Genomic DNA, 24,525 nt, shown 5'->3' with positions numbered 1-24,525 from the left:
GAAGAGAGAGGATGAGGAAAGACAAAGCATGATGACGGCTGAAAGGGCACCAATGCAGAGGATAAAAAGATTATAGTTAAAAAAAAAGGAGAAATGCATAAAATCGGAATAACAGATTTATAGTGAATAAAATATGAGGGAATAAGAAAGAGGACTGGATAAGAGGGGGAAAGACAGGATAGAGGATTGAGGGAGTAACAGATGGTGAGAAATTAATCAAGAGGATATAGGATGAGGGAGTGAAGAACCACATGAGAAGAGGAAAGAAGGAGAAAGATTGTGAGAGGGTGGCAGGGCAAAAGGTAAAGGAATGGAGAGAGCATAAGATGAGAGGAAGAGAAACAAAAAACAAAACAAAAAACACAAACGAAAGGTAAATTGTCTGAGATATATCTAATAGAAAAGGGTAACCAGCTTTTAAGCAAACTTTTTTAGTTTATCCTTTGCTATAAACCCAACTAGCAATGGTTTCTGGGCCTTGGCTGCACAGCCACAATAATGTGATTTATTTAAACAACAAACCACTATTACGTGTTATGTTTGTCTCTGGTGTTCGTCGTATAAAATGTGCACGTCTCCTAAAGCGAAAGAAAGATATAACAAGTGACCTCCAACTACCCCAGCCTGGACGGCAATAAAAGAGAGCAGCGAGCTCACACAAAAGCTAGACATGTGTGCCCCATAGCAGAGGCAAGACAGCCTAACACGAGGCCTCTCTCCCTTAAACTGCTAATTCTGAAAGCCCACTCAGTTGGGAAAGCGGGCTCAGTGATTATGGTGTATTTAACAGTAAAAGGTGACAAACCTGACTGAATAATTACACGTTACAGAATGGAAAACTGCCTTTCCGAACGATCGTTTCTAACTCGCAGAGTTTCGATTTCACTCGCACTCCAACGAGCCCGGGGTTCACCGGGTTTATACCTCTGGCCTAACTAACACATATCTACACACGCTGAAGCCCGCCTTTGGAAGCAAGTTGCCAGTTGCTGCTTCCGCCCTAGCTCGGCACGAGATCTGCTCCGGTCTGAAAATGAGCCATAGCAGCAGCTTTACTAAACTAATGCTGCAGGGCACGAGGACACGTATGGAACACTATTTAAAGATTCATGGCCGGGGTGCAAAAGCAATGAAGCCAAACTGCTTAATAGGTAAGAGAAAGGAGGAGTGTAAATCTCCGTGTCAACCAAATAAATAGAAAGACATGATGCACTTCTAACTGGGACAAAAATTCCCAACTCTAGGATTACTTTATTTAACCTCTCCGCGAGGCTGGGGTAAGCGGTGGAATGGCAGAAAAATGTACAGGACATTTTCATATGCGGACACTTAACAGCTGCAGAAGCTGTTGTCATTCCCTGCAAGGCGGCAGCAAATTAAGTAATAGGCTAATATCTGCGGGTAACAATCTACCACAGTGTAGTCACTAAAGGGGGCCAAAATCCAGGTCAAATTTCACTAAATCGCAACCCCTATATATGACAGGGGTGTGGAATTTATTAAAATATCTACTTGTCCAGGGGAAAGGTTGCTTCTCAAATCTACTTGTCCTGTAAAAAGATCTACTTGTCCCTTTGGTGCCATGTAGTGTGGCGACAAATTATGGCCGCAATTAATAGCCTCTCTGATTATGCCAGGGCTACTACCATAGTAGGGCTTGAATACTTGCAGTTTCAATCCCTACTGTAGCAATTTCCTTATTTTGCCACCTTTCTGCAGATCTGCATACTGGGGCTGGAGGAAGCAGTAAGCAATAGTTCCAGGAATGCCTTTGAGTCTGCAAACCTACTAACCTGCATGTTTTAAAGATTTTTACCAGCTTCTCTCTAAAATTTTCCCATAATAAGAAAGGTTGGACATTTACTCCTGACAATGGCAGAATTAGAACTTCTTCCAGGGTTGGGAAGAAAGTGGTTAGAGGGAAAATGAACTTGCAAATGCTCAATAGATTTTCACATGAGCAAATCTACACATCGTATTTACCCATGCTAAAATACAGTTCACAAATATTTTACAGGGGTACGACATATACCATGGGTGCACTTTTGTGACTTTCTTAAAAAATTTGGGGCCACATATAGGTAGGTTCAGATTTGTGACCTGCAAATTGCGAGTCACAAATCCGAATGTAGGATGGTGTCCTTGACACCATCTGTGATTCGCAAGGGCTTCGCAAATGCCCACCTCATGAATAATCATGAGGTGGGTCGCAATTTGCGACTCCTTCGCAAGTGGTGGCCTGCTGGAGACAGCAGACAACCATGTCTGTGACTGCTTTTCAATAAAGCAGTTTTTTTTTCTTTTTGTAATGCAGCCCGTTTTCTTTAAAGGAAAACGAGATACATAACAAAAACGAAAAATGAAACGTTTTCGTTTAATTTTTTCAGAGCGGGCAGTGGTCCGCAGGACCACTGCCTGCTCTGAGAAAATGTTTGCAGTGACATTCACAATGGGGAAGGGGTCCCATGGGGATCCCTTCCCTTTTGCGAAAGTGTTAGCACCCATTTGAAATGGATGCAAACTGCGATTGGTTTGCGCCCGCGGTCACAAAACAATCCTACATTGCACTGCGAGTCGCAATTAGGAAGGGAACACCCCTTACTAATTGCGAGTCGCAAACCCGTTTTGTGATTCACTAACCAGGTAACTGAATCGCAAAACTGGGCTTGTGCATCGCAATGTGCTTTTTGCACGTCGCAAACAGAGAAAGTCGCTGTTTGCGACATGCAAAAAGCTACCTACATGTGGGTCTTGGTCCCTAATTAGGTCTGGTATTAACAAAGACATTTTGTTTTTATTAAACTTCTATTTCTCTCTCTTTCGGCTGGCTTTACTGTGAGTGATCGCATTCTGCTCTTCCACAAGGAGCATATTGCCACACAAAGTAGTTTTGTTCAGTGTCGGGAACTACAGTGGCAATCAGTGACGTAACAAAACTGGAGGGTGCCCCTTTGCAAAGAACATGGAGGAGCCCCCTCTCCAGACTCACTCAGGGCAGGTGCTGTGCTGGAGGGCGGCTGCGGGGCCTTTGTTATGCCGCTGGTGGCAACGTGTGCTTTTAGAGTTCAAAAACTTTTTAGGGGGTTTTGCCAGTGTTTGTTACAATGTTGAGGGCCTGGTAGCTCCCACAACAATAAAGTATTACAAAAGCCATGTCAAAACAAGACACGCATTGATGAAACTAAAAGACTTATAAAAATATTTCAGATCAGTTGGCTTTGTCAGTGTTTGTTTTTCATGCTTCCCATAATCGTGCTGAAAATGGTTACACTGATTTTCCATTAGAATTTTTTGGGAAATACTAGCATGCATCAGCACATTTTACTAAATGACACTTAATTTGCATATAACCAGAGAGCATTCTGGAAGCATTATACTTAGCCCCTTAGTCTAAACTTTTCAAACATGTGTGTACACGTTTTCTTTTTTTTTTGTACTGGAACCAACGTCAGTAGTGAAGTGTGACCTTAAAACATTTATTTACAGCACTCACCCTAATAATGAAGGCTTTCAAATAATGAACCCTAAATACAAGTTCGAACAGCTTTATCTTTTGGAAACACATTACCTCAACTGCAGAGAGTTCCACTCTCTGTAAACAGGCAGCCAAAGGGTTTGTGCTGCAGGGGGTTGGGCCTACTTGTCCCAAGGACAAAGTAAACATAAAAACTTGTTGCCCTTGACCACAAACCAGATGTCCCGGGCGTCGGGCGATAGGAATTCCACATCCCTGTTATGGTCTAGTATGTGAAAGGGGGGAGGGTTCCATTCTACACGCAAGCCAAGGTTGGGCATAGCGGTGCACAAGCGCTGCTTTTCGACCTTTTGTAATCTATTCTGTAGACTTTAACCACGCCCATCACTTTATTTCGTTCCTGGGCCTGCCTTTCAAAAATCCTTTGATGACGTTGGTAAATGCTTTATGTTTGTCCCACCTTCAGGCCATTTTGATACCGCCTTAGAGACTTACCCCGTTACATGGATTACTGCACAATCAGCCATGTACCTTAGTGTGGCACACTATTTTTACTTTGGCCTCGCAGCTTAGCACTCATGGCAGCATGTTTCTTCGACTTTCTTAGTTTTGGGCATCTTGCTGTTTCTTTGCAAAGTCTGGGGGGGGGTCTTTGTTGTTTATTTATTTTTTTGCCGTTTTTTTTTTGTAGTGCAATCCTCGACACAAAGGTATTGGATCGCCTTATTTTTTTTTGCAGGTTTATACAGCCTGAACTCGATACAAAGGTATTGCAGCGTTTTAGATGAGTACTGGTTACATTACACAAGAACATTCATTTTTGGGAGCAAGGGGAGATGAACTGATTTGCCCAGAATCACAGGATGCTGAGCTGGCACCGTGACTTGAACCAGGTTCCCCAGCTTCAAAGTCGGCAGCTGTGGCCCATACGCAACATCCTCCCACCTAGGGTTCTTGGTCTTGTGCATGTTGGGGCAGTCTTGGAATACCTTTTTTTTTTTTTTCATTGTTTATATAGCGCTTGGTAAAACATGATTTGCCATTTCATATCGCTGCAAAGTGGGTCCAATTCATAACAAAATCACTATAATTCATTTCCAGATAAGCTGCCTCTTCTGTTATTCTCCTTGTATACAATCAATGTTTTTAAAAGTTAGGCTGGTTTTGCCAATGTAGAGGAATAATTTCTTTAAAAGGTTTAACCAGGATAAACACATGTCCGCCCCTTTTTCATTGCTCCACACTCTTTTGACTCCCCTCATTCTCTGGATTAAAATGCCATGAAGGTGCCTGTGTGTGGCTTGTTTGGTGCTATAAAGGTTAAACACACTAGAAACAGTTGCATCTCTAGGGTATCACAGCCAGTCTGTAAGAATGAGGCAAAAACACTCCCAAGATGGAGGCCTTGTTGTGCCCTCCCTCCTGCAGCGACAGGCCCGGGAGGGTTGCTGTGGCACCTGGCACAGATCCATTACACTCCAAACCAAAACACACAATTGAGTTTCCAATCACAGTTCTGTGGTTACAAAGTGCTGTAACCAGCATATGCTACTGCCACCTACTCCAGTTACTTTCATTTTTTCAATCTCAGGAGGATGAAAGAGTGTTGCCTGACACATTTAAACCTGGTAGAGTCAATGCAGACACTGCAGCTGCAATCAAATGAAATCACAGAGTCGTAGCTGTCCTTTTCATGTGAAAAAGGACCAGATATCTTATGTTGGTCCAAGGACCGTACTTTTAATTTCATAACAGTTTATTAAGGGCTGGAGCACACTTTCTCCAGAAGATTTTGCAGACATCTACATCATTGCACATCTGTGCTTTTTAACATGCATTGCAAGTTTATTTTTCTTGTTTGAGTTGTCATGTCTGTGTGTTTATATAGGATTGCACAGTCTGCCAATACAAAATGTGCAATGTTACTATAGGACTTAACAAATTAGCCAGATCTAATCTATGCAGAAGCAACTTAAGGCAATGCAACATATCGTTCTCATGGGGTCAGGCTCACTATGAATATAGTCCCCAGCAAAAATATGAGCAGGAAGAGATACATGTATGAATTGTCACTGATAAATATTAGGTATAGTACCTCAACCCTTTTCTGAAACAGCACATTATAAAGCAACCTATTAACTCAGCGTCTACGAGATAGTTCATGAGCTGCAGACAGCTTAGACCGAGAATACGCTGTGGTGGTTGTGAAGGACATAAAGCTCGCCTCTGTTGCACGGAGGAGGAACAGGGGGTTCCTCCCAAGACCTATCACTAGCTCTCAGTTGACAGTCTCAGGGATACGCTACCACTCTACACTTGGGCCCCATAATTTTGCGTAAGAGTGCGGTTGGTTACAAAGTCCCTATCTGCAGTTCACACATCTCCAAGGATTTCCATGTTAGCGTAGGCACTGTAGACAGATTTTTATTGTAAAACAAGTATAGTACAAGTGCAGAAGGAGATCATAATTCAGTGCTAAAGCATTAAATACCCAGTGCCACTGCAGCGAGGTGTACCTTTAAGGTGGGTTAATTATGTGGTCATTTATGTTTCAGGCTGCATACAACATTGCACAAACCTGAACATTTTGTTAGTGTAATGTGCTTTGGTATAATAGCCCGGCCTTTGTGCCCAGAGAAAGGAAATCTGAACTATTGCCTACACATGAAAGTGAATTACAAGCCTGTGACCTCCAGAAAAATCTTTATTAATTCTATGCTGTTCAGAGCCAACAACAGAAATATGGTGGCCTCTACAGCGGTTTTAAAAAATATACTATCCTCTAAAATAAGCCAAAATGAATTATTTATATCTTTACAACCTTTACAACAGTAGCATGTCACACAGAACCGCAAAATATATATATATATACACACACACACACTTTCAAAATCCTTTTAGTGTCATTGACATTTAGCACGCCCTATTGTTGCCACTGTGACAAACACTAGTCACCGAGTCTGTCTCTAAAAACATTGCAAGACAATGATGTGTATCAAATACACGTCAAAGAAAGCATGAGTATCAAAGGCATGAACCGCACTCATTAAAAAAAAAAAAAACAGCCTAGCAACCAAAACAAATGCCTAAAAATAACAAACAAAACAGTTTATTTTTAGTTAATTTAAATGACTCAATAATAACTGGTAATTACTCGTGTTGTCACCTGCAATATTTACACACATGCACACTTCTATATTACTAATGTTTAGAGACTCTCCTCAGCCTCAATATATATATTTCAATGATAATGTAAGTGTGGCACAAATATATGTTTAACAGAAGTCACTTCCCAAAAGGTTCAACTTAAAAATGTCTCGTCCTATATTTTGGAACCTATACAGGAGGCCCTGTGAGGACTAATGTGCTACTTCAGTCTTTTTGTAAACTATGGCACTTAGCGCATGCTAATAGAACTCTGGAGGTCGTCAGTGACTCGACAATAGAGTGCCAATAATGTGAAACAGGCTGCTAAGGTTAACAAGGAACATGCAATGACGATGCACTCAACACTCCTCTACTGTTAACCTTAGACAAGCAATGGATTTTCACGGTAACACCCACATAGCTTACTACAGGTGTAGTGGGTGTGTGTTTTGACGGCAATAGTACCTATAAATAGCCAAAACGAATTATTATAAGTGACCTGTGCTAGGATTGCCAGGAACCTCTGGGATATAAATAGGAGTTAAACATCTAATGGATCTTGGGAATGTTCATAACCGCACTAAGAGGGCCTGGGTATTTAAGACTTAAAATCCTGGGGAAACCAGTAACACCACCCAGGCAGGACAGAGTAGATGGAAGACTTAAGTTCCCAACCCATACCCTTTTTAATGACACTTACCAACTTGATGCCGGTTGTGTAATTTTAACATTAAGTTGAATGTGGTAGCGTTCCTCATCTCTTTCTGCCTCATAACCTTTCCCTACGACTGCAGGGCAGAGTTTTAGCAATGTCTACAATAAGGTTTGTCACTGAGCTCACTTTTTAGAATTACCTACCTACCTATTGATGTTCACGCCTGTAATGGAAAACGGATGGTTTGATCACTAGATGTCTGTGCATGTTTAGGGGAATTAAGGTATGTAGTATGTGTCGAGACTTCAAACATTTGGGTTCTAGATTTCCTAGTACATATCAAGGCAAGCTACAGACATGAAGTATGTACAACGTTGGCTCGTTTGCACTGTATTTATGCACTACTGGGAATATTAAATTGTTTGTTTAGCCTGAGCATCAGGTTATGGTATAAGCAAGGTTCCTCATGTGTTGAGTTCTTCTAAATTATCTATTTTAACTTACTTTTCACGTTTAACAGGGGAACACCTGACCATTGGTACAAGTGCACTCAAATTTGCTTTACCAGCCCAACAAGCTTTCTAGCTTGCTGGTGGTAATTTGTGCGTGAAGTGGCAAGAATGAAAGGCTTATTTTATGAACTACATTGCTACAGTTGATGAAGAGAGGAAGATGTCAGCTGAACAGAAAAAAATAAATATTTTTTTTTACACTATTGATCCAGAAGGCTTAAAAGTACACAATCACAGGGATAAGGATACAGGATTGGAGGTGATATAAATGTTTTTGAAAAAGCCATTAGTGATTTTGATTGGTATTTTCCCAGAAATTTATGTATTGGAACTATGACAAGTTCTTCCAAAGGAAACAATAACTCAACAGAACTATTGTTCAATATGTGGCAAACCATAAAAGGTTATCTTTGGATTGCAGGTTTTGAAATTTGCAGGAAGATTTACTAAGGGGCCAGGTAGTTATGGAAATCAGGGATACAGCCATCCAAAAACTGTTGTGGGTAAACGGGCACGTAGAAATGAAAGACATTTTGGCTACAGCCAGAAAAGCAGACGTGTCAAGCAGAAATGCAAAAGCGATCAATATTTACGTTGGTGACAGGCTTTTTAAAATGGTAGGTAAGGTGTAGGATGATGGTTCAAAGAGAGGACTTGGCGGTTACAGAGAAGAACAGAGAAGGATTAAGATGTTAGCGATGTGATAGCAGTGTACATTTGGCATATAGTAAGACGCGTCCAGCATTAAGAAAAAAAATGTGCCACGTGTTATTGTTGATCATTTTTCCAAAATATTTAAGAAAATAAAAAATATTAAGATTAGAGGTATGAATAACAGAAATGCAAGTGAAGAAAAAGAAAATTTGTACCATGTCTCTAGGATGGGTAAATTTGCAAATTTATGCTGGTACAGATTGCCCATATACTATCATAAATTAACATGTTTGGAAAAAGACAACTGAACAAAAACTAGGCTCTAGACTTAACAAACCAGGCATTAAATTGCACAGGTACTGAGGCGAAAGAATTTATTTATTAGGGTTTAGAACACTGATCTTAGGTTCATAAACCCCATGGCGGTAGGAAAACTATATGTAGCAAAAAAGGTCCATCAGTTTTGGGTTGGTGTGACTAAAGCAACCTGCATATAACTTTGAAACCTAGTAGCCTGAAACCAGTCATGGTAGTTGATGAAGGGGAGTGTGCTGGGTAAAGTATGTCCAAGTGTTCTTATTGGCAGGATTGATATTTTAACTGGTTTTAAAAACCAGATTGATAAAGCAGGATGCTTGCTCTAAAATACATAAAGTGAGGAGATGAGGTTGAGAAGGAGCTGGAAAAATCAGTGGACGTTGAAGTAACAAAGAGTGGAGTCATCAGACTGGATTGCTCCTACTGTCAGAGCGAGGCGCAGCAATGGCAAAATTAGACTGTACATTGACCTAGACCATTTGAATAATGACATACTCATCAACGAGTTTCCATTACATATCTGAAATGTCAGCCCTTGTCAAAGATGCTAAGCGTTTCCCTACAACAGACTTATCGGCCGTATACCATCTGATTTCCTTGCATGAGGATAGTAACTTAACCCCTATGGGATGCTATTAAGCTATGACAATGTCTTTCTGATTGGCTGCTGTTTTGTGGTGTTCAGTGCACCAATTGTTTGGAAAAATGTCTAATGTGAAATGTTTCACGGACAATATATCAATGTAGGGAAAGACAAGAATAAACATAACGAAGTGTCAGAAAAACGTGTAGGCATCTTGAGTTAAAAGGGTCTGACAGTGGAATACACCAAATGCTAATTTGTGGTGGAATCAGTTGCCTATTTTGGTCATTTTTGAGTGGGTAGGGAGTCACACCAAAAAATATATTGGTTGAGGCAATTAAGATGGCTCCAGCAACTATGAACAAGGAAAAAATGAGATCCTTCTTAGGGTTGGTGTAGTGTAGTGTGAAGTATGTAAAGAAGTTTGCATGTAAAGCATTTAATATCCATCAATTGTTAAAGAATGAGTGTATGTTTGTGTGGCGCAGAAATGCAAAAGGATTTTGTAGTGCTACAAGATGTGATAGTGATGCCTCCACGCAGAGTGGTTTTGATCCCAATTTGTTGAGTACAATAATTTCTCATGCAAGTTTTAAAGGAGTGGGGACGCTGTGTCACCACAGGAACAGGAGATGACAAGGAAGTAATAACTGCAGGGGTGTGGAATTCCTGTTGCCCGACGCCTCGGAAATATTTTTTAGCGTCATGGACAACACGTTTTCATGTTTCTTTTGTCCCTGGGACAAGTAGGCCCATACCACAACAACGCAAACACTTTGGCTACCAATTTTAAAGTACCACATTAATGATCAGGGAAGGGCATTGTCTGCAGTTGAATATTTGTGCCTATATATTCATGCTGTTTGAACTTGTACTTATGGTTCATTAACGCAGGGCCTTTATTATTAGGATGAGTTGGACTGCACTATTCACAGTTGTTTCAGCATAAAAATGTGTACACATGTTCACAAAGTTTAACAATATGAGGCTATGTATAATGTTCCTAGAATGCTCTCCGATTAGATGCAAGTATCTGGAGAACATTGAAAGCAAAATTGAGGATTATTTGCTTTCAAAATAAAATGTTCACAAATAAATGCAACTAGGAAAAAATAGTTTTGCTAAACTACTATGAACTTTTTAGGTACCATTTCTTTGAAGTTAGTAAAATGTGTTGATCCATGCTAGTGTTTCCCACAAATACTCCTAATGGAAAAATCAACTGTAACCACTGCTAACAAGATTATGGGCAACATGAAAAAAAAGGCATTGGCCAAGCCAATAGATCTGACACTGGTGGACAGCCTTTTGGTTTTGTCAATGCTTATACTGTTTTGACACGGTTTTTATACAACTTTATTTTTGCAGGAGTTCCTGGCCCTCACCATCATAACTGTTGGCAAAACGCAAAATTATTTTTTGGTCTCAAAAAGTACACATTGCCACAGATGTTCCTAGAGGTGAACAAAACTACTTTGTGTGCCGATATGCTCCTTGTGAAAGAGCAGAACACTTGCGCACTCAGTGAAAGAAAGACATGGAATTTTAATAAAAACAAAAAGTATTGGTTATCAGGGGCCCAATTATTAAAGAAAGTCACAAAAGTGAACCCATGGTGTAGGTCCTTGCAATAGTGCAGATTAACAACTTCCATGAATTCATAAGAATTTACAGAAGTAGGCCAGTACACCGTACTCCTAGCAAATATTTGTGAACTGCATTTTAGCAAAAGCAAATATGCATGTGTAGGTTTGCTGATACGAAAATGTGTTAAGTGTTTACAAGCCCCCTTTCTCTCCTATCTTTTTCCCCAACCCTGGAAGAAGTCTTACTTCTGCTCTTGTCAGCAGCAAATTTCCAACATTTCTCAGTATGGGAGGCAATTAAAGAAGAGCTGTAAAAAACCCTAAAGCATGCAAATTAGTAGGCTTGCGTAGACTCAAATGGGGATCCCAACCCTGGAATTATTGTTTACTACCACCTATAGACCCAGTATGTTGATCTGCAGAAAGGTGGCAAAATAATAGACTTGCTAGTATTCAAGTTAAAACAACAAGTGATGGACGGAATGCTGAACATTGTCAAACATTCACCCCCAGTACAGTGATCTGGGCCTAAATCCATTGTTTTTTTGCTGCCCATGCCATTTCAGTTTGGACCCAGCCATATGCACATCAGTCTTGACCCTGTTCCCCATGGGCTGGAAACAAGCATCCTGGGACCGGTTTCGGGGTTTCACCCCTCATCAGCCAGGCTAGCTTGAATCCAGTGGCATGGGAAGCACGGGACCCATGTCTGGGCATACCCTTCCCACTTAGGGCGACAAAGCAAAAACAACAAACTGGGGTGGCATGGTGAGCAAAAGAACGATGGATTAAACCCAGATCTGTGACTGGGGGTGAGTGTTTGACAATGTTCAGCATTCCGTCCATCACTTGTTTTTGCTTTGTCGCCCTAAGTGGGAAGGGTATGCCCAGACATGGGTCCTGTGCTTCCCATGCCACTGGATTCAAGCTAGCCTGGCTGATGAGGGGTGACACCCCGAAACCGGTCCCAGGATGCTTGTTTCCGGTCCAGTGAGGACCTGGCTTGGCAGTTCGGGCTGGACTGTTCCCATGAGGAACAGGGTCAAGACTGATTTGCATATGGCTGGGTCCAAACTGGGGTGGCATGGTGAGCAAAAGAACGATGGATGAAACCCAGATCTGTGACTGGGGGTGAGTGTTTGACAATGTTCAGCATTCCGTCCATCACTTGTTGTTTTTAGTATTCAAGCTATACTACAGTATGAGCCCTGAAGTATTGAAGTGGAATATTCAGTTACCACTGGATAACAACAAAGACTAGGAGATACAAATTTTTAGAACAGTGTAGATGTACCGAACAACAGCTAATAATATGACTGTTTGTTCTCCTTTTAACATTAAGGGAGATAGGTAATCCTGACAGGTTAATTCAGGAGTCATTTAGGGGTAATATGATGGATGAACTGAAAGAAATAATTAACATCCATACGAAACAGGAGGAATATTATGACTCTAAAATGGGGCCTTTGAAAGATCATGTGGTGGATATGGGTTGAAGTAAAGAAACCATGGAGAGTAAGGAAGGGTGAGAGTCAATTTTCAGAACCTCTTCAGGGTGTTTAAGTCTTGAGGATCATGATGCGCATAAGTGATGACAAAGTCTGGAATTTAAGAAGGATTGCTGAGATGAAAAGGGACAAATGTGCATGAAAACTGCAGAGGATGGGGTAATATGTTAGATGTGTATTTGGATTTTTTAATTGGAGATGGGCAGGTACCTACACAGGAAGCCCAGAGAGGTGCTAACAGAAAGAGTGTGGAAGGAGTACTGGATGAACAGGGGAGAGATGATTTTGTGATTGATTATGAGGAAGACGATGTGGTTGAGGGGAGTATGAATGAGGAAGATGATACTAGGAAGCGCATACCAGATGTGAAATGTTTGTGGGGAGGAAGATGGAGCTAATGGTTAATTTGGGCTAACGGTCGATATGCTGTGGGAGGTATTTTTGTTAAATATTTTGCTACCTTGTTTGGACGGTGTCTTTTTGCATTATGTACTACTCTGTTTTGCCACAGTGTTCTTTTTACATTGTTGAGAGAGGAAGATGTGCTGCGTAATGTCACTTTAAGCTATTGCCATGTTACTTAAGTTGTAAGCAGCTAATTCTGATTACATTATGTTGGTAGGAGCTGATATCAGTACAACTGCCAGGAAATGGAAAAGGCTGACCACTACCTTTTATCTAGAGGGTTGGTATGGAGTAAACTTCGTGTTAAAGATGTTTATTTGCCTGTGTACGTCTTCACATATTGGCAAGTATTTAGAACGCGCGAGAATGTGGTGGGTAGACACACACACAAGCAGCACAGTTACACATATTCCCAAGCTCATCTTCCACCTCATGTGGTCAACGAGTTTTAGCTGGAAAGAGCATCAGGTGGTGCACGTTTGCATTCAGCAATGTCTCCGAATCTGAACATCTGCCTCTCAGCTGTGGGTACCAAGTGGGAAACGCGTTCCTCAAGTCAGACTCGCATATGAGATTGTGTTTCTATCTAAAGCCATAGATTTCAGGTCACTACTTATCGATCTCCGTGCATCCTCGAAGGACTGCTTTGGGCATCGCGTGAACACATCGGCGAACTCTACCATCCCCACCCTCTTGTTCTTTATGACAATCGCAGGCTTCGATGCGCTGAGCTGTGCAAACCACTGCAGCCTTTTACACCGGGTGGAATACACTGGAGGAATTATCCTATCTCTCGGTTCTTGCTTCTCTGCAGGAAACCCATGAGCTTTGTTAGGTCTTTGCCAACTCGCATACTCGCTGCACTCACTGGCGGGATACATAACAACTATTTTGGTCTCTATAACTCACATAATCGCTGCACTCACTGGCGGGATACAAAACAACTGTTTTGGCCTCTATTTAATAACGCCTTTATGTCGGTCTGAGACCTTGGTCCACGTGCGTGGTCATGACAGCCCATGGCATCTTGTTAGATCTTTCCATGGGCTTATCAGGTCCCCAGTTTACGGTTCAGTCTCGTGACAGCCCCGGGCATCAAGTGCACCAGGCTACAGATCTGTTGTTCCCCTATGCGTGACCATGGCAGCAGTTGTGGGACAAACCCATGCACTCACCTATCTCCCGGTTCAGGATTTTCTCCTCTCGGTTGCCCACCGGCTCGATCGCCTTCAGGAAGGGCTTGAAGAGCCGCAGGTCGCAGAGGCGGCGGGTCTCGTCAAAGAACTCCTCTCGCTCGGCGTCCTGGGTGACGCTGACGAAGATGTAAGAGGCCTCGTCTTGGAGCAGCTGCTGCAGGGGGTACTTGCGAGCCTCGCGGAAGAGCTCGTGCTTGATGGAGAGCAGGGTGGCCTCGCGCAGGCACTCGAGCGGCACTAGCATGCCGTTGGGCAGGAGGCACTCCACCGTGATGCGCGGAGGCATCAGGTGCATGCCCCATAGCTCCCCGGAGGAGGGCCGCGGAGGCATGGCGGCTCACGGGGTGCGCGTCCCAGCTAGGGTAGAAACGGGGGCTACCTGTCCGCAAACACACAGAGATCCTCCCGCTGGCCGTGCATCCCCGCGCGGCTCTAGCGGCCAGGACGCATTGCAGTCCCAGACACTTCTACTTCTTCCCACCCCCGCCCCCAAGCCGGAAGCAGGAAGAGAGCCGGAAGTAAGGAGCTCGCGGCCACTCCGGTGACACGCACAAGCGTGCCTGGAGTACACAAAGACAGAATAGAAAGACCTAGCATGACAGCTCAGGGGTGGGAGGAAGAAAGACTCGGTAATTAGTAAAAATAGCACCCTATAAGAATGGAAGTCACGATTTTCGCAGCTGGCTGCGTGGAGAAATATTTTTGTTGAAGGAGCGGAGGCCAATTTGCATAAATTAAAATTTCCTTCTTTTCCCGGGAAAGACTATGTTATAGTGTTAATATTCTATTCGACTGTGCTGCCCATGTTATTACTCACATTCTATGTTCACTGATTGTTATACTTTAAAACAATGTTAATGTTCTAGGCTGTGGGGACATAGACTCCGACGCTGGTTGATTAGTGTAAAAGGCCATTTATTGGGACAGGCTTGCTCATCATCATGATAAAACATCAACATAACTGGAACTTTAAATGAACAACTTTTCATCTTTAACCTTGTAACTCCCCGTCTTCCATCCTCATTTCAATCCACCACTTATCCTTTGCTCATCCAATTTCCACTTCCATTCCCACACATCCCCCTTTTCTTTTAATCCCCGCCTGATTCGTGCCTCCACGTCTGTCATCCTTCACCTACTTCTTTTTCCCCCCTGGAAGGGTGGACAAGCCAGCATTTGACTCTCCACCCTCCCCCATTTACTGCCCACACCGAGCAACCTGCCCTAAAACTAGCAACGAAAGTCCCCACCCCTGTCAAACACCCTCACACCTGACCCATCCTTCTCCTCTTCCTACTTGTAGGGCGGGTGGGAGGCCAACCTCTGCGCAGCGTGACTAGCTGGCGCTGAAGAGGCAGATCCTCCAGCCCCACCCCCTTTTAAGCCCTTCCCAGAGAATCCTCCCACTCCCCAGCCTATCCTTTGCCTGGCCGTCTGCATCTGACCCGAGAGCTACCGTGAAGAGACTGGACTGGGTCCTGCTCTACACGGGGCCCTAGCGGGACATAAACTCTGGCCCCCGTTGATTAGTGTAAAAGGCCATTTATTAGGACAGGCTTGCTCATCATGATAAAGCATCAACATAACCGGAACTTTAAATGAACAGCTTTTCATCTTTACCCTTGTGACGCCCCGTCTTCCATCCTCACTTCAATCCACCACTTATCCTTTGCTCACCCAATTTCCACTTCCATTTCCACACATCGCCCTTTCCTTTTTATCCCCTGCCTGACTCATGCCTCCCCAGTCTGTCATCCTTCACTTGCTTATTTTTCCTCCACTGGAAGGGTGGACAAGCCCGCATCTGACTCTCCACCCTCCCCCATCTACTGCCACCCAGCACAAACCCTCTAGGCAAGATCTCCAAAAGCAACTCAAATGTAATGGCTTCACGAACAAAGACTGATCCTGTGTGGATTCTCTCCCACCCTTTCAGCATTTTGCCCAGAACGTCATTCCTCACCGGGTCCCAGCCAAAAAACAACTTCTCATAAAAAGACACCCTTGCCAACTTGCCCCCAATCGTGGCTGGTGATAAACCCCTCATAATCAGAAATATAACAAAACACATCACTTGAGCCTCAAGCATTCCTTGTTCCTGTCTCCAAAACTGTCCCCTGCAAACTTCAAAATCCTGAAATTCCCACCATGCTAGGCGGTAACTCCTGAGGGTTGATTCTGCTAGAGACCTCTCCACCAGTCTCATGACTATCATGCCCCCCACTCCCAAATGTCTGTCGGGACCGCTGTCTTGTGCTCTTCTGCACTGGGGGCCAACTGGCAGAAACGCTGCACTGCAAACGAAACAGGGAACCTGCAATGGAACTGTTTACTCCTGGAATATGCACAGCCTTAAATGTTATATTCAAAGTTAAGCAACGTAAAATAAACCTCCTCAGCAACCGCAGTACTCTAAGATCCCTCACCCTCTGTTCACCAAATCAACCACCGTCAAGTTGTCCACATGAAACATCACTGTTCTGTTAGCCAGTATGTCTACTCACACTGACAAAGCCACCAGCAGAGAAAAGAATTCCAAAAAGGCAATGCTCCTACCTTGACTCAACCATTGGGCAGACCAAAACCCGCTGCACTTGCCACATCCCAAAAAATCTGCACCTGCCAAACTGTGTCCTCCTCACGGAAAGACATTGAGACCCCGTTAAACTGTGTCAAAAACAGGTCCCATAGGTTAACGTCTTCTCACAGACCTATGGTCAACCTAATCCAGTGATATAGGAGGGATGCACTTGACATGGCCAACCCCATTTGCCTGCAAAAAGTCCTACCACCCCGTACCACTCTACATGCAAAATTAAGAAAACCCAGTAGTTGTTGAGCCACACGCAGTTGAATCTTCCGCTTCAAACCGATCTACCTCATAAATAGCAGACTCTCTTCAACCTTCACCGCCGGGGTAGACGAGCTATGAACTCCCTCGTGTCCAGTTCTATACCCAAAAAAGTCAATACCCAACTAGGGGTCTCTGTTTTCTCCGGGGCTAACGGTACCCCATAATCTTGTCCCAACTGCTCAAAACACTGCAGTGCCCTGCAACACAAGTCCGACTGTGATATCCCTACAAAAAGAAAATCATCTAGATAGTGTGACACCATCCGATGTCCACTCACCTGAACAAAAACCCACTGCAAGAAGGTACTAAAAGCCTCGAACAACGCACAGGAAATTGCACACCCCATAGGCAGCACTCTGTCCACGTATATGCCACCCCCAACTGCATACCAAGCAAAGAAATATCATCTGAGTGAATGGGGAGCAGCCGAAAAGCTGCCTTGATATCGCACTTGGCCAGCTCAGCACCTCTCCCACACCCCGTATGAGCCGAATGGCATCATCCACAGTGGCATATATCATCCTTGTATCTTTCGGCGCTATGAAATCATTCACCAATGCCCTTTCAGGCCATGACAAATGATGAATCAGCCTAAAATCCCCTCTGCTCTTTTTTTGGTACCACTCCCAAAGGTGAGGTGATCAAATCCTCCATGGGCGAATCATAAAAAGGGCCCAAAATTCTGCCCTCTGCCACCTCCTTGCTCAATTTTGCCACAACTACTTCTGGCATGGTCTTAGCTGACTGCAAATTATCCGCCCATCTCCTTACCCGTGGCCCCTGATATCCCACCCGGAAGCCATCTCTGAAACCCCATTCCAATTTGAGCGCTTTGTCAGTATCGGGGTACACGCGCAACCAAGGAAGTAACCCCTCCAACCTAATTGGAGTAGGTGCCCTTTGGCCCAGGAGCGCCTTGGCTCCCTTTGCCCCTGGTAGACCTCCACTTCTCGGCCGGACTGGCAATTGAAAAACATTGCATGACTGGGTGCTTACCCCCACATTTGGAAAACTTGTGTTTACATTTACAGGGGTGCCTGGAGCAAACCCCTTGTTGAAGTTCTAGCATGCTCCTGAGCTAGGTACCTGAGTCCTCTGAGGCATACCTGCCCCTCCCTGAGCAGGACGCTGCTGTAAAGGCTTGTAAACTACCGGGAGACCTCTAGCTGTGTGGGTGGATGCCGCCGAATGCAAAGATGCCATCCATTGCATCCATAATTCCAAATCCACATTCCCCCATGGTTTTTTGGAGTTAATACTAACTCTGGCTTCGAACGCTTCATCATAGTTCAGCCATGCAAAAACCCCGAAGTGCATTTAGGCTTTCTGAATAATGTCCATGTACTTAAACATGGCAATGGCCCTGTCTAGGTATTTCTCCCAGTAGATACTGGTGTAAGTAAAAAAAGCAGAGGTCCAATTGTCCATAGTTATCGGAGACCCTAGGCCTACATGCCAATTCCCACTCCTCTTTCTTAGAACCTTCCTTCACCTGAATATCCATGTGCAAAAGTTTGAAAACGTCAAGGTATTCATGCCTCCATATCCTCGCTTTTGTCTTGTCTGCTACATGTGACCCCAAAGGCATAGCGAGTCCCATGGATGGGAGTCTCTTCTTGTGTCCCGCCCCCCGCTTGTCCTCATTGTCCTTATCCCCACTTACCACTGTGTCTTTGTCCCCACCTTGTGCCAGCAGCACCTTGTCTCCCCCTTTATCCTTACCGCCTGCAACTACCGCACCTATATCAGGCTGCATGTGTATCGAATCGTCCCCCAAACCAATAGATCTGTATTGTGCCGTGCCGGCCTTGTCCCTCCGATCACCCCATGGTGCCCACCAGCCTCTTTTACCTTGGGCCCCATGACCAGTCATTCCAGCATCCGGCAATGACTTGTGCCTGCCTTCATCCTTGCGGGAGACCTCGTTCCCATGTGTGGTAGACGTTGAAGCCTGCAAAACAGTAACAGGAGTGGGTTTTGCGCCGCTCGTGCGCCGCCGCCCCTTCCTGTGCACCCCGCTCACTTCTTTTTCTTAAATCGCCCCTTCTTCCCAATCGTCTAGATCCTCCTCACAATCCAATTCAATCACCTCCTCTTCATCCACACCCATTCCTTCATCAGCACCAGCTGCATCCACCATATCGTATACATCATCCACCCTGAAACCCCCGTAGAGTAAGCCAGGCATGTGCTTCGTGCGTTCCCACGGTGTAGAGAAGGCCGCCAAAGACCTCTCTATCATTTCTGACCAATGTTCTGGGGCCGTGTTGCGCCCAGTTGGCTTCACCACCTTTCTGCCAGCCTCTCATGCTGGCACTGACTCTCTGCACCGTGCCTGGCCGTGTGCGCAAGGTGCTGCCGTCATGCCGCCTGTCCCACCAGCCGCTCCGGGTTTCTGAGCAGTCCCCTGCTCCTCATGTGTAATCCACACCCATCTGCCCTTCTCTGACCCATGCCCTTCTTCCTGGTTCCAACTAACCCCCACTGACTTCCTCTTCGCCTTCCTGGACCTCCCCTCTGCCTCCCCCCACTCCTTGTAAAGTTTGACCCGGCTGATCTCAGTCTCCGCCACCAGTTTCCTCTGTTCCTGAATTATGGCCTCCATATCCCCTAACGACTAGTCAGTGGAAAGGGGGTGTTGTGCCTCAAACACCTCCTGCAGTCGGCTACCCTCCTCAAACTGCCCCCTAGCCCCCTTGCCAGCTGCCTCATCCTTGTCGCCAGTCAGTGCACCCTCAGCGACCCCTGCAGCAGCACTATCTTTTTTCCCTTTCCCCTTGGTGCCCCCCAGTCCCTGCCCTTTACCTAGTCTGTGGCATCAGACTTGGGCCCCAGTCAAGGTTAGATATAGGGGCTGCTCAAGCCCTAGTGGCTCAACTAGCTCTTGCTCTACCCACTGAGTAGGCCCCACCTGAGCCAGGCCCAGTCCCAAAGGGCCTGCCGTGGCCCCAGATGACCCCGCTCTCCCCAGCCTCCCTGCAGCCCTGCATCCCTCTGAGGCTCGCCCTCTGGCCCCCCTTTAATATTAGTGGGAGGGGGTGGTGGACGCGCTGCGCCCCAACCCCTTTTTGCCCTCTTTTTCTGCCCCTTAAATGGGGAGCGGCAAGCGGAGGTCGCTGCCGCTACCCCCTGTGCAGCTGCGCGTGGTGGACACATCATGCCTACCCAGGCCTGAGCAGGTCTACGCTGCCAGCTTCGCCTAGCACGCGAAGCGTGGCCTGAATCACATTGATATCATGGCCCGCGCCCATGTTCTCCCTTTTTATGCCCTCCCCAGAGAAAACCTCCCACTCCCCAGCCTATCCTCTGCCTGGCCGTATGCATCCGGCCCAAGAGCTCCCGTGAAGAGACTGGACCGCGTCGTGCTCTTCACGGGGCCCTATTGGAAATTGGGTTGAGTGCTCCAATAAACCTCAACTGAATCTTACTTCTCTCGGTTCACATGTTTATTAACTACAATTGAATAGAACTATAACGTCTCAGGATCACAGAAGGGAAAGCAGCAGAAGCGTGGTTACTTACATCGTAAATACAGTATTACGTGCAAAACTTCCAAATAAGGTGAGAAGCTGTGGGTTCGATCAAAGAATAGTCTTTCACAGGAATGTGTGTTTAAGGTCAGGTTAGTCACTTACACTATGACATCATTTTACACTGTGACGTCAAACGATGACAGATAGACGATTATTACCAGCCAAGTGAATATACACACAACTTCTCAAAAATACAACACAAAAAATATACATTTTCATGTCAATAACATCTAAGAAAGAAACCATTACCTATATTTATTCTAATATGTGATTTCTTACTTTTGCAGGAAATTTAATTGGGTGCCCTTCAGGGTTAGTCATACCACCACTGGAGCCACCACCATGGTCTTCCCTTCAAACTGAATTATCCTCGATCTTAGCTTCCAAATATGGAGTAACTTAATCTTATTTTCGCCATTTTTAGGTTGAGCACGCAGGCGCTCTGGCCTGTTGTAATCTATCTGTGGACTTTTAAGCACGCCCATCACTATCACCTGTTCTTGCCTTTCAAAAATCCTTTGTTATTATTGGTAAATGCTTTACGTTTGATCATCCAAGGGGCAGTTTTGTTACCGCCTTGGCCATCGACCCTTTTACATGGATAATTGCACATTTGCCAATACCTTTGATAGCAGCAAACTTATTTTTTCCTTTTGTGTCTCTTCTCCACACTCAAGCTCATGGAGGCTTGGTGCTTTGAATTGGCTTTCATATGTCTTATGTCTCATATCAACTGTTTTATGTTTTATTTTTTATTTTTGTGGCACGAAAAGTCCAGTTAGGAATTCACAACACTAAAAGCTCTAACTCGAGCAAACGCAAGACTCATTGCATTGCAAGTGCTTGTTTCTCCTTTGACCCTTCCACCCCCTGTTGCTCCCTTGGTTTAACTTCGTTATCATTTCCAATCCACCATCTTTCACTATTATCTTTAGGTTGTCTGCACCTGCACTATATGTTAAGAACAGAGTTACTTCTGCAAGCCAAACCACTTTAATGCCATACTTTTCCATCATTTAATCTTGCCGAATTCTTTAACCATTTGACTACACGTAATGGTTCTGAAAATGTGCTCTCATCTTTTTTGAGGTCTTTTTCTCTCTTGGCCATCCCCCACCTTCAAGTAGGGGTTGAAAGCACTATGTTTGTAATCCTAACATTTTTTTGTATGCAATCTATCAGTTTTGATTAGCTCACAAATCCTAGTTTGACTTTATTGTAAGGTTTCCACCTTCTCATGATTTCAAATGGTCTGTATCCTGTAACAATAATGTGTGTTCATTTCTAAGCCTAAACCATTTTCTTTATTTCTGCGTTCCATTTATGATATTCATACCTGCTAATTGAACGGCTCCTTTGATTACCCTGTTAAAGCACTCTACAGTCCTGTTAACAGCTAGATGATAAACTGTAGTTACACGAGAAATGCTATTTCTTACTAAATAGTATTCCACAGCAGTTGATTTGAATTGTGAGCCATTGTTGCTAATGATTTTCTTCGGTAACCCCTCTCTTACAACAATCTCATCTTAAAATGTTAACACAGCACAGGAATCTCCTTTTGAAACTATTTGCAGTTCTACCCATTTAGAAAAATGGTGTTTCATTACAATAACATAACTTGAATCTCCACATTCTTACATTATGGGACCCATAGTATCTATTTATACTGTCTCCCATGCCATTTTTGGATATTCTAATGGGCTGAAAAGTGTGCTATGTTTTATCGGAACGTCTACATTCAGGATGACTCCTCAAAGAACATTCAATCTCTTTACCACTAACACGATTCCTTAAACCTCTTCTTGCAATTCACAATACAAAGATGTCCTCCGTGACAAAATCCCTTGAGAACAATGGAGCTGAAATAGTTATTGCTGCAATGTCGCGTAGTTATTCCCACTGTAGTGTCGCAGGCCCAGCGGCATCCAGGATTGGCGTGAGCCTTAAAACAACACACATCGGCCAACATGCCTTATGTTTACGATGTACTGCATTATAAGTTACAAATTAAGTACCCCACGTTTTCTACCCTTCCCGGCAACTTTCTCTGCTTCACACGCACGCACGGATATACCTCAAGTTCTTCACTGTTGAAATTCTGGGTGGGACATGGGTTGATTTGACAGACCTGAGCTCTTCGCCACTGTTGGATCGATAAAAGAACAATCTCTCACAGGAAACCGTGTTTAGGGTAGGTTTTAGTCCTCACCCTTGCACGATGACTTCCCCTCCTTACAGCAGGCATCTACTGAACTCGTACAGCACAAGTCTGAGCTTACATTCTATGTTTCACTGTGACATCAAAGGATGGCATATATAAGATTCTTACCAGTTAAGCCAACACTACAGAGACTCCTGATATTTTTAAGCCAGAAACAGAGAGTGTTTTAACTTTCTGTTGCTTGAAATTTCATTAAATTGAATGCAAGTAAATGGGGGAATTACATTCCATCGCTCTTTTTCAATCTGTTTCCGAGGTGGTCTCAAATGTTGATATGTATATAAAAGCAAGCCTAGCTCTAGAACAAAAGCAAAATTGTAGTTGATTGTAAAGAAATGGCTCCCTGTTGCAGTTACCCCCCACTTTTTGCCTGATACTGATGCTGACTTGACTGAGAAGAGTGCTGGGACCCTGCTAACCAGGCCCCAGCACCAGTGTTCCTTCACCTAAAATGTACCATTGTATCCACAATTGGCACACCCTGGCATTCAGATAAGTCCCTTGTAACTGATACTTCTAGTACCAAGGGCCCTGATGCCAAGGAAGGTCTCTAAGGGCTGCAGCATGTCTTATGCCACCCTAGAGACCCCTCACTCAGCACAGACACACTGCTTACAAGCCTGTGTGTGCTAGTGAGAACAAAATGAGTAAGTTGACATGGCACTCCCCTCAGGGTGCCATGCCAGCCTCTCACTGCCTATGCAGTATAGGTAAGACACCCCTCTAGCAGGCCTTACAGCCCTAAGGCAGGGTGCACTATACCATAGGTGAGGGTACCAGTGCATGAGCATGGTACCCCTACAGTGTCTAAACAAAACCTTAGACATTGTAAGTGCAGGGTAGCCATAAGAGTATATGGTCTGGGAGTCTGTCAAACACGAACTCCACAACACCATAATGGCTACACTGAAAACTGGGAAGTTTGGTATCAAACTTCTCAGCACAATAAATGCACACTGATGCCAGTGTACAGTTTATTGCAAAATACACCCCAGAGGGCACCTTAAAGGTGCCCCCTGAAACTTAACCGACTGTCTGTGTAGGCTGACTAGTTCCAGCAGCCTGCCACACCAGAGACATGTTGCTGGCCCCATGGGGAGAGTGCCTTTGTCACTCTGAGGCCAGTAACAAAGCCTGCACTGGGTGGAGATGCTAACACCTCCCCCAGGCAGGAACTGTGACACCTGGCGGTGAGCCTCAAAGGCTCCCCCCTTTGTCACAGCCCAGCAGGGCACTCCAGCTTAGTGGAGTTGCCCGCCCCCTCCGGCCAGGCCCCACTTTTGGCGGCAAGGCCGGAGAAAATAATGAGAAAAACAAGGAGGAGTCACTGGCCAGTCAGGACAGCCCCTAAGGTGTCCTGAGCTGAGGTGACTCTAACTTTTAGAAATCCTCCATCTTGCAGATGGAGGATTCCCCCAATAGGGTTAGGATTGTGACCCCCTCCCCTTGGGAGGAGGCACAAAAAGGGTGTACCCACCCTCAGGGCTAGTAGCCATTGGCTACTAACCCCCCAGACCTAAACACGCCCTTAAATTTAGTATTTAAGGGCTACCCTGAACCCTAGAAAATTAGATTCCTGCAACTACAAGAAGAAGGACTGCCTAGCTGAAAACCCCTGCAGCGGAAGACCAGAAGACGACAACTGCCTTGGCTCCAGAAACTCACCGGCCTGTCTCCTGCCTTCCAAAGATCCTGCTCCAGCGACGCCTTCCAAAGGGACCAGCGACCTCGACATCCTCTGAGGACTGCCCCTGCTTCGAAAAGACAAGAAACTCCCGAGGACAGCGGACCTGCTCCAAGAAAAGCTGCAACTTTGTTTCCAGCCGCTTTAAAGATCCCTGCAAGCTCCCCGCAAGAAGCGTGAGACTTGCAACA

The 24,525-nt window shown here is 44.7% G+C and overlaps 1 protein-coding gene across 2 annotated transcripts in view; it reads right to left on the bottom strand.

Moving 5' to 3' along the window:
- Window positions 1–24,525, bottom strand: part of PIK3CA (phosphatidylinositol-4,5-bisphosphate 3-kinase catalytic subunit alpha) — a 372,723-nt gene that overhangs the window by 345,252 nt on the left and 2,946 nt on the right. Inside the window, exon 1 of one of the 2 annotated variants that reach the window (XM_069213070.1) lies at window positions 14,019–14,541. The exons of the other annotated variant lie outside the window; for it this stretch is intronic. Within the exon in view, the coding sequence (XP_069069171.1) occupies window positions 14,019–14,370 (352 nt within the window). The 5' untranslated portion in view covers window positions 14,371–14,541. Of the gene's footprint in view, window positions 1–14,018; window positions 14,542–24,525 lie in introns of those variants that run through there. 2 annotated transcript variants of the gene reach the window in all.

The sequence above is a fragment of the Pleurodeles waltl genome, chromosome 11 (assembly GCF_031143425.1).
Source record: "Pleurodeles waltl isolate 20211129_DDA chromosome 11, aPleWal1.hap1.20221129, whole genome shotgun sequence".
In the NCBI taxonomy this organism is placed as follows: Eukaryota; Metazoa; Chordata; class Amphibia; order Caudata; family Salamandridae; genus Pleurodeles; species Pleurodeles waltl.
Note: the sequence above shows the minus strand (reverse complement) of the source record. Positions and strands in the feature narration are given on the sequence as shown.